An 11112-nucleotide genomic window follows, 5' to 3' on the forward strand; every position below is an offset into this window, starting at 1 on the left:
GAGTTGCCCCTGGAGGAGGTGAGCTGCCTTCTTGAACCGCTGCAAGTCTTTGGGGTGTACAGACACTCTACACACACAGACAGATAAACAGAAAGGCACACACATGCGTGCACGCACACACGCGCACACACATACACACACACACACATACACGTGCACACACATACAGATTCACGCACACACATACACGTGCACACACATACAGATTCACGCGCACACATACACATGCACACACACACACATACACGTGCACACACATACACATATCCTCCCTTCAGTGGTGAACTGCACCAACTCCCCCATTGTGTGTGGTACTGTATTGGATCTCCACCACCAATCCTTTGCAACATTTACTGTCCTATTTACTGTCTCGCTGCCCATGTTCTCCCATTTGCTCCAACTCTCGAAGTTAGCAGCGCCCTGTCCCCGGTCTCCCATTCACTGATGCCCCGCACCGATTCTCCAATTCAGTGTTGCTTAGCATCATTTCCCACAAAAACCGATATCCTGAGCAAGTTCTCCGCTCAGTGTTGCCCCACACCAATTCTCTATTTACTGATGCCCAACTCTCCCACTGATTATTGTGTTGGCCCAAACCTCCCATTTCGTGCTACACTGCACAAATTGTCATATTTATTGGGTGTCCCCCGTTGCTGGATGTCTTGAAACGTATAAAAGTGGATAAATCCCCAGGACCTGATCAGTTGTACTCGAGAACTCTGTGGGAAGCTAGAGAAGTGATTGCTGGGCCTCTTGCTGAGATATTTGTATCATCGATAGTCACAGATGAGGTGCCGGAAGACTGGAGGTTGGCAAACGTGGTGCCACTGTTTAAGAAGGGCGGTAAGGACAATCCAGGGAACTTTAGACCAGTGAGCCTGACGTCAGTGGTGGGCAAGTTGTTGGAGGGAATCCTCAGGGACAGGATGTACATGTATTTGGAAAGGCAAGGACTGATTAGGGATAGTCAACATGGCTTTGTGCGTGGGAAATCATGTCTCACAAACTTGATTGAGTTTTTTGAAGAAGTAACAAAGAAGATTGATGAGGGCAGAGCAGTAGATGTGATCTATATGGACTTCAGTAAGGCGTTCGACAAGGTTCCCCATGGGAGACGGATTAGCAAGGTTAGATCTCATGGAATACAGGGAGAACTAGCCATTTGGATACAGAACTGGCTCAAAGGTAGAAGACAGGGGGTGGTGGTGGAGGGTTGCTTTTCAGACCGGAGGCCTGTGACCAGTGGAGTGCCACAAGGATCGGTGCTGGGACCTCTACTTTTCATCATTTATATAAATGATTTGGATGTGAGCATAAGAGGTACAGTTAGTAAGTTTGCAGATGACACCAAAATTGGAGGTGTCGTGGACAGCGAAGAGGGTTACCTCAGATTACAACAGGATCTGGACCAGATGGGCCAATGGGCTGAGAAGTGGCAGATGGAGTTTAATTCAGATAAATGCGAGGTGCTGGATTTTGGGAAAGCAAATCTTAGCAGGAATTATACACTTAATGGTAAGGTCCTAGGGAGTGTTGCTGAACAAAGAGACCTTGGAGTGCAGGGTCATAGCTCCTTGAAAGTGGAGTCGCAGGTAGATAGGATAGTGAAGAAGGTGTTTGGTATGCTTTCCTTTATTGGTCAGAGTATTGAGTACAGGAGTTGGGAGGTCATGTTGTGGCTGTACAGGACATTGGTTAGACCACTGTTGGAATATTGTGTGCAATTCAGGTCTCCTTCCTATCGGAAAAATGTTGTGAAACTTGAAAGGGTTCAGAAAAGATTTACAAGGATGTTGCCAGGATTAGAGGATTTGAGCTACAGGGAGAGGCTGAACAGGCTGGGGCTGTTTTCCCTGGAGAGTCGGAGGCTGAGGAGTGACCTTATAGAGGTTTATAAAATCATGAGGGGCATGGATAGGGTAAATAAGCAAAGTGTTTTCCCTGGGGTGGGGGAGTCCAGAACCAGAGGGCATAGGTTTAGGGTGAGAGGGGAAAGATATAAAAGAGACCTAAGGGGCAACGTTTTCACTCAGAGGGTGGTACGTGTATGGAATGAGCTGCCAGAGGATGTGGTGGAGGCTGGTACAATTGCAACATTTAAAAGGCATCTGGGTGGGTATATGAACAGGAAGGAGCTGAGAATAGTTCACAGATCGGCGCAACATTGAGGGCCGAAGGGCCTGTTCTGCGCTGTATTGTTCTATGTTCTATAAGGGTTTAGAGGGATGTGGGCCAAGTGCTGGCAAATGGGACTAGATTAGGTTAGGATATCTGGTCGGCATGGACGGGTTGGATCAAAGAGTCTGTTTCTATGCTGTACATGACTCTCTGACTGCATGGCTCTATTTCCACAAGACTTTAACATGTTATGTGGCACCTGTGGTATAATGTGGCGATGACCAGTGAGCTGAGCACTGGCTCTCGGGTAGAGGGCTGCAATGGTGACCTGTCCCGCTCACTCGTTTTTGTTTTGCCTGACCTTGTTGTCTGACCCTGTGCACTTTCACCTCTGGGGTTGTCTCCCTACGCCAGGGTTCACTGGGCAGCGGTGTAGCACGGACATTGACGAGTGCTCCAGCTCACCTTGCGCCAACGGAGGGAGGTGTCTCGATGGCCCTGGGCACTACCACTGTGAGTGTCCCGAAGGTGAGTGCCGCTTGTCTGGTGAATGAGTGTGACCCATCGCCAATTACCTCTATCCACTGGGGTCAACCTGTGACTGGAGGGTATGGTAACCCTTTGGGGTTTCAGAGTCCAGTGTGACCTTGTTTTACCTATTCCTACATGAGCATCACTGGCTCGGCCTACGTTTCTTGCCCATGCCTATTTGCCCCTGAGGGCCGCGTTGTTGTGGGTCTGGAGTCACATATCACCTAGGCCAGGTAAGGGGGGTAGTCCTGCCCCTCCAAAGGGCATTGGTGAACCACGTTTGGGCTTTTAATGACGGTCGCCAATAGTGACAAACTAGACTGGCGTTTGGTTCCAGATTCAATTCAATTCAAATTCCACTGTGGGATTCGAACCCACGTTCCCCTGAACGTTACCTGGGTCACTCAGTTCAGGTGTTAGCTGTGGTACAGTCAATGCACAAGCATGATTGTGCCATAATCTGCAACCTCTCTTCCATAGAAAAATCCACCATCTCTGTTTTCCACCACCAATCACTGCTCATTTCTACGGCTCCCCTCTCACACTCCTCCCATTCTCCCTCTGCTCTCAGAGGGACGGGGCGACTGATTAATCTACCGATGGAGACAGAGGGAGGGAGGGAGGGATTAATTTCCCTCCAGGGGATGGATGGAGGGACAGATTGATAATGAGGGATGCAAGAGTGAGTGGTTTTGACTGCCTAATCAGTAATCGATCTTGCAACCTCTGTCTGTCCATCTCACTCTCTCTCCCCTCTCTGTCTCACTTTTTCTGTCACTCTCTCTCTTTCTGACTCTTTCCCTCTGTGTCTGTCTGACCCACTCTCACTCTCTCTCTCACTCAATCTCTCTAACTCACTGTGTCTCTCTATTTCTCCCTGTCGTGATGTTTATTTCACTCTCTCTCTGTTTCTGTTTCCCTCGGTTTGTTCTCATTGTCTCTGCTGCCCGCCCCCACCCTGCCACTGCGCTCTCTCTCTGTCCATCACTCCCTGTCTCTATCCCGCTCTGTCTCTGTCGCACCTCTCCTCCCCTCTCTGTCTACCGCCCTCACATTCTATCTGGCTGTCGTTCCCTCTCTGCCCATCTCTCCCTGCCTCTGTCTGTCCCCCTTTCTCTCTGTCACTCTCTTCGCCTCTCTTCTTCCTTGCTCTCTCTCTCTGTCCATCCTCCCTGCCTCTCCCTCCCTCTCCCTTTCACTCTCTCTGTGCCTCTCCCCCCCCTCTCTCTGCCCCCCACTCGCACTCTGTGTCACTCCCTGTCTGTCCATCTCTTCCTGCCTCTGATCACACCCCCACCCACCCCATGTTTCTGTCTCTGCCTCTCCCTCTCTAGGATTCACGGGCCCATTCTGTCAGACGGATATTGATGAGTGTTCTCCGAACCCGTGCCACGCTGGGACCTGCTGGGATAGGATAGCTGGCTTCACCTGTGCCTGCGTGCCCGGGTACACAGGGTGGCTCTGTGACACAGAGATGGACGAGTGTCTGAGCAAGCCCTGCCAAAACGGTGGGCAATGTACTGACCTGGTGAACGGATATCGGTGCGCCTGCCCACCGGGCATCACAGGTAGCTGGGAGGGATGGACTGCTGTACCCGGTAATCGGCGGGAGGCAGGAAGGGTACAACCCGACGTTGTATCCGGGCAGGGGGAGTTCTGGATAACGACAGAGGGACATCCAGTCACTTTCAGAGTGATCTGCGAGTGGCTGAGGGGTTTTAGGGTGGATTAGCCATGGGGAATTGTCCCGTAGTGCTCAGGGATGTGTAGGTTAGGGTGGATTAGCCATGGGGAATTGTCCCGTAGTGCTCAGGGATGTGTAGGTTAGGGTGGATTGGCCGTGCTAAATTATCCCATAGTGTTCAGGGATGTGTAGGTAAGGGTGGATTGGCCGTGCTAAATTGTCCCATAGTGTTCAGGGATGTGTAGGTTAGGATGGATTGGCCGTGCTAAATTGCCCCATAGTGTTCAGGGATGTGTAGGTTAGGGTGGATTGGCCGTGCTAAATTGCCCCATAGTGTTCAGGGATGTGTAGGTTAGGGTGGATAGGCCATGCTAAATTGTCCCATAGTGTTCAGGGATGTGTAGGTTAGGGTGGATTGGCCATGCTAAATTGTCCCATAGTGTTCAGGGATGTGTAGGTTAGGGTGGATTGGCCGTGCTAAATTGTCCCATAGTGTTCAGGGATGTGTAGGTTAGGGTGGATTGGCCATGCTAAATTGCCCCATAGTGTTCAGGGATGTGTAGGTTAGGGTGGATTGGCCGTGCTAAATTGCCCCATAGTGTTCAGGGATGTGTAGGTTAGGGTGGATTGACCATGCTAAATTGTCCCATAGTGTTCAGGGATGTGTAGGTTAGGGTGGATTGGCCGTGCTAACTTGTGCCATAGTGTTCAGGGATGTGTAGGTTAGGGTGGATTGGCCATGCTAAATTGTCCCATAGTGTTCAGGGATGTGTAGGTTAGGGTGGATTGGCCGTGCTAAATTGACCCATAGTGTTCAGGGATGTGTAGGTTAGGGTGGATTGGCCGTGCTAAATTATCCCATAGTGTTCAGGGATGTGTAGGTTAGGGTGGATTGGCCGTGCTAAATTGTCCCATAGTGTTCAGGGATGTGTAGGTTAGGATGGATTGGCCGTGCTAAATTGCCCCATAGTGTTCAGGGATGTGTAGGTTAGGGTGGATTGGCCATGCTAAATTGTCCCATAGTGTTCAGGGATGTGTAGGTTAGGGTGGATTGGCCATGCTAAATTGTCCCATAGTGTTCAGGGATGTGTAGGTTAGGGTGGATTGGCCGTGCTAAATTGTCCCATAGTGTTCAGGGATGTGTAGGTTAGGGTGGATTGGCCATGCTAAATTGCCCCATAGTGTTCAGGGATGTGTAGGTTAGGGTGGATTGGCCGTGCTAAATTGCCCCATAGTGTTCAGGGATGTGTAGGTTAGGGTGGATTGACCATGCTAAATTGTCCCATAGTGTTCAGGGATGTGTAGGTTAGGGTGGATTGGCCGTGCTAACTTGTGCCATAGTGTTCAGGGATGTGTAGGTTAGGGTGGATTGGCCATGCTAAATTGTCCCATAGTGTTCAGGGATGTGAAGGTTAGGGTGGATTGGCCGTGCTAAATTGTCCTATAGTGTTCAGGGATGTGTAGTTTAGGGTGGATTGGCCGTGCTAACTTGTGCCATAGTGTTCAGGGATGTGTAGGTTAGGGTGGATTGGCCATGCTAAACTGTCCCATAGTGTTCAGGGATGTGAAGGTTAGGGTGGATTGGCCGTGCTAAATTGCCCCATAGTGTTCAGGGATGTGTAGGTTAGGGTGGATTGGCCATGCTAAATTGTCCCATAGTGTTCAGGGATGTGAAGGTTAGGGTGGATTGGCCGTGCTAAATTGTCCCATAGTGTTCAGGGATGTGTAGGTTAGGGTGGATTGGCCGTGCTAAATTGCCCCATAGTGTTCAGGGGTGTGTAGGTTAGGGTGGATTGGCCGTGCTAAATTGTCCCATTTTGTTCAGGGATGTGCATTTTAGGGTGGATTGGCCATGCTAAATTGTCCCATAGTGTTCAGGGATGTGTAGGTTAGGGTGGATTGGCTGTGCTAAATTGTCCCATAGCATTCAGGGATGTGTAGGTTAAGGTGGATAGGCCATGCTAAATTGTCCCATAGTGTTCAGGGATGTACAGGTTAGGGTGGATTGGCCGTGCTAAATTTTCCCATAGCGTTCAGGGATGTGTAGGTTCGGGTGGATTGGCCGTGCTAAATTGTCCCATAGTGTTCAGGGATGTGTAGGTTCGGGTGGATAGGCCATGCTAAATTGTCCCATCGTGTTCAGGGATGTGTAGGTTAGGGTGGATTGGCCGTGCTAAATTACCCCATAGTGTTCAGGGATGTGTAGGTTAGGGTGGATAGGCCGTGCTAAATTACCCCATAGTGTTCAGGGATGTGTAGGTTAGGGTGGATAGGCCATGCTAAATTGTCCCATAGTGTTCAGGGATGTGTAGGTTAGGGTGGATTGGCCGTGCTAAATTGTCCCATAGTGTTCAGGGATGTGTAGGTTAGGATGGATTGGCCGTGCTAAATTGCCCCATAGTGTTCAGGGATGTGTAGGTTAGGGTGGATTGGCCATGCTAAATTGTCCCATAGTGTTCAGGGATGTGTAGGTTAGGGTGGATTGGCCATGCTAAATTGTCCCATAGTGTTCAGGGATGTGTAGGTTAGGGTGGATTGGCCGTGCTAAATTGTCCCATAGTGTTCAGGGATGTGTAGGTTAGGGTGGATTGGCCATGCTAAATTGCCCCATAGTGTTCAGGGATGTGTAGGTTAGGGTGGATTGGCCGTGCTAAATTGCCCCATAGTGTTCAGGGATGTGTAGGTTAGGGTGGATTGACCATGCTAAATTGTCCCATAGTGTTCAGGGATGTGTAGGTTAGGGTGGATTGGCTGTGCTAACTTGTGCCATAGTGTTCAGGGATGTGTAGGTTAGGGTGGATTGGCCATGCTAAATTGTCCCATAGTGTTCAGGGATGTGTAGGTTAGGGTGGATTGGCCGTGCTAAATTGTCCCATAGTGTTCAGGGATGTGTAGGTTAGGGTGGATTGGCCGTGCTAAATTGTCCCATAGTGTTCAGGGATGTGTAGGTTAGGGTGGATTGGCCGTGCTAAATTATCCCATAGTGTTCAGGGATGTGTAGGTTAGGGTGGATTGGCCGTGCTAAATTGTCCCATAGTGTTCAGGGATGTGTAGGTTAGGATGGATTGGCCGTGCTAAATTGCCCCATAGTGTTCAGGGATGTGTAGGTTAGGGTGGATTGGCCATGCTAAATTGTCCCATAGTGTTCAGGGATGTGTAGGTTAGGGTGGATTGGCCATGCTAAATTGTCCCATAGTGTTCAGGGATGTGTAGGTTAGGGTGGATTGGCCGTGCTAAATTGTCCCATAGTGTTCAGGGATGTGTAGGTTAGGGTGGATTGGCCGTGCTAAATTGCCCCATAGTGTTCAGGGATGTGTAGGTTAGGGTGGATTGGCCGTGCTAAATTGCCCCATAGTGTTCAGGGATGTGTAGGTTAGGGTGGATTGACCATGCTAAATTGTCCCATAGTGTTCAGGGATGTGTAGGTTAGGGTGGATTGGCCGTGCTAACTTGTGCCATAGTGTTCAGGGATGTGTAGGTTAGGGTGGATTGGCCATGCTAAATTGTCCCATAGTGTTCAGGGATGTGAAGGTTAGGGTGGATTGGCCGTGCTAAATTGTCCTATAGTGTTCAGGGATGTGTAGTTTAGGGTGGATTGGCCGTGCTAACTTGTGCCATAGTGTTCAGGGATGTGTAGGTTAGGGTGGATTGGCCATGCTAAACTGTCCCATAGTGTTCAGGGATGTGAAGGTTAGGGTGGATTGGCCGTGCTAAATTGCCCCATAGTGTTCAGGGATGTGTAGGTTAGGGTGGATTGGCCATGCTAAATTGTCCCATAGTGTTCAGGGATGTGAAGGTTAGGGTGGATTGGCCGTGCTAAATTGTCCCATAGTGTTCAGGGATGTGTAGGTTAGGGTGGATTGGCCGTGCTAAATTGCCCCATAGTGTTCAGGGGTGTGTAGGTTAGGGTGGATTGGCCGTGCTAAATTGTCCCATTGTGTTCAGGGATGTGCATTTTAGGGTGGATTGGCCATGCTAAATTGTCCCATAGTGTTCAGGGATGTGTAGGTTAGGGTGGATTGGCTGTGCTAAATTGTCCCATAGTGTTCAGGGATGTGTAGGTTCGGGTGGATAGGCCATGCTAAATTGTCCCATCGTGTTCAGGGATGTGTAGGTTAGGGTGGATTGGCCGTGCTAAATTACCCCATAGTGTTCAGGGATGTGTAGGTTAGGGTGGATAGGCCGTGCTAAATTACCCCATAGTGTTCAGGGATGTGTAGGTTAGGGTGGATAGGCCATGCTAAATTGTCCCATAGTGTTCAGGGATGTGTAGGTTAGGGTGGATTGGCCGTGCTAAATTGTCCCATAGTGTTCAGGGATGTGTAGGTTAGGATGGATTGGCCGTGCTAAATTGCCCCATAGTGTTCAGGGATGTGTAGGTTAGGGTGGATTGGCCATGCTAAATTGTCCCATAGTGTTCAGGGATGTGTAGGTTAGGGTGGATTGGCCATGCTAAATTGTCCCATAGTGTTCAGGGATGTGTAGGTTAGGGTGGATTGGCCGTGCTAAATTGTCCCATAGTGTTCAGGGATGTGTAGGTTAGGGTGGATTGGCCATGCTAAATTGCCCCATAGTGTTCAGGGATGTGTAGGTTAGGGTGGATTGGCCGTGCTAAATTGCCCCATAGTGTTCAGGGATGTGTAGGTTAGGGTGGATTGACCATGCTAAATTGTCCCATAGTGTTCAGGGATGTGTAGGTTAGGGTGGATTGGCTGTGCTAACTTGTGCCATAGTGTTCAGGGATGTGTAGGTTAGGGTGGATTGGCCATGCTAAATTGTCCCATAGTGTTCAGGGATGTGTAGGTTAGGGTGGATTGGCCATGCTAAATTATCCCATAGTGTTCAGGGATGTGTAGGTTAGGGTGGATTGGCCGTGCTAAATTGTCCCATAGTGTTCAGGGATGTGTAGGTTAGGGTGGATTGGCCGTGCTAAATTATCCCATAGTGTTCAGGGATGTGTAGGTTAGGGTGGATTGGCCGTGCTAAATTGTCCCATAGTGTTCAGGGATGTGTAGGTTAGGATGGATTGGCCGTGCTAAATTGCCCCATAGTGTTCAGGGATGTGTAGGTTAGGGTGGATTGGCCATGCTAAATTGTCCCATAGTGTTCAGGGATGTGTAGGTTAGGGTGGATTGGCCATGCTAAATTGTCCCATAGTGTTCAGGGATGTGTAGGTTAGGGTGGATTGGCCGTGCTAAATTGTCCCATAGTGTTCAGGGATGTGTAGGTTAGGGTGGATTGGCCGTGCTAAATTGCCCCATAGTGTTCAGGGATGTGTAGGTTAGGGTGGATTGACCATGCTAAATTGTCCCATAGTGTTCAGGGATGTGTAGGTTAGGGTGGATTAGCCGTGCTAAATTGCCCCATAGTGTTCAGGGATGTGTAGGTTAGGGTGGATTGGCCGTGCTAAATTGCCCCATAGTGTTCAGGGATGTGTAGGTTAGGGTGGATTGGCCATGCTAAATTGTCCCATAGTGTTCAGGGATGTGTAGGTTAGGGTGGATTAGCCGTGCTAAATTGCCCCATAGTGTTCAGGGATGTGTAGGTTAGGGTGGATTGGCCGTGCTAAATTGCCCCATAGTGTTCAGGGATGTGTAGGTTAGGGTGGATTGACCATGCTAAATTGTCCCATAGTGTTCAGGGATGTGTAGGTTAGGGTGGATTGGCCGTGCTAACTTGTGCCATAGTGTTCAGGGATGTGTAGGTTAGGGTGGATTGGCCATGCTAAATTGTCCCATAGTGTTCAGGGATGTGAAGGTTAGGGTGGATTGGCCGTGCTAAATTGTCCTATAGTGTTCAGGGATGTGTAGTTTAGGGTGGATTGGCCGTGCTAACTTGTGCCATAGTGTTCAGGGATGTGTAGGTTAGGGTGGATTGGCCATGCTAAACTGTCCCATAGTGTTCAGGGATGTGAAGGTTAGGGTGGATTGGCCGTGCTAAATTGCCCCATAGTGTTCAGGGATGTGTAGGTTAGGGTGGATTGGCCATGCTAAATTGTCCCATAGTGTTCAGGGATGTGAAGGTTAGGGTGGATTGGCCGTGCTAAATTGTCCCATAGTGTTCAGGGATGTGTAGGTTAGGGTGGATTGGCCGTGCTAAATTGCCCCATAGTGTTCAGGGGTGTGTAGGTTAGGGTGGATTGGCCGTGCTAAATTGTCCCATTGTGTTCAGGGATGTGCATTTTAGGGTGGATTGGCCATGCTAAATTGTCCCATAGTGTTCAGGGATGTGTAGGTTAGGGTGGATTGGCTGTGCTAAATTGTCCCATAGCATTCAGGGATGTGTAGGTTAGGGTGGATAGGCCATGCTAAATTGTCCCATAGTGTTCAGGGATGTGTAGGTTAGGGTGGATTGGCCGTGCTAAATTGTCCCATAGTGTTCAGGGATGTGTAGGTTAGGGTGGATTGGCCGTGCTAAATTGTCCCATAGTGTTCAGGAATGTGCAGGTTCGGGTGAATTGTTCAGGGGTAAATGTAGGGTAATAGGCTAGATTAGATTAGATTCCCTACAGTGTGGAAACAGGCCCTTCAGCCCAACCAGTCCACACAGGCCCTCCGAAGGCTAACCCACCCAGACCCATTTCCCTCTGACTAATGCACCCAGCACTGTGGGCAATTCAACATAGTCAATTCACCCTGACCTGCACATCTTTGGACTGTGGGAGGAAACCGGAGCACCCGGAGGAAACCCACGCAGACACGGGGAGAACGTGCAAACTCCACACAGTCAGTCGCCTGAGGCGGGAATTGAACCTCGGTTCCTGGCACCATGAGGCAGCA

The 11112-nt window shown here is 49.6% G+C and overlaps 1 protein-coding gene across 1 annotated transcript in view; it reads left to right on the forward strand.

Moving 5' to 3' along the window:
* The window catches only part of LOC122547595 (uncharacterized), a 715380-nt gene that overhangs the window by 407608 nt on the left and 296660 nt on the right, over positions 1-11112 (forward strand). The window contains 2 exon segments of the mRNA XM_087978709.1: positions 2533-2646; positions 3984-4217. Coding sequence (XP_087834835.1) covers positions 2533-2646; positions 3984-4217 — 348 coding nt within the window.

Source organism: Chiloscyllium plagiosum, unplaced genomic scaffold (genome assembly GCF_037043375.1).
Source record: "Chiloscyllium plagiosum isolate Xiang-an unplaced genomic scaffold, Cpla_swu_hap1 HiC_scaffold_35, whole genome shotgun sequence".
Classification (NCBI taxonomy): Eukaryota; Metazoa; Chordata; class Chondrichthyes; order Orectolobiformes; family Hemiscylliidae; genus Chiloscyllium; species Chiloscyllium plagiosum.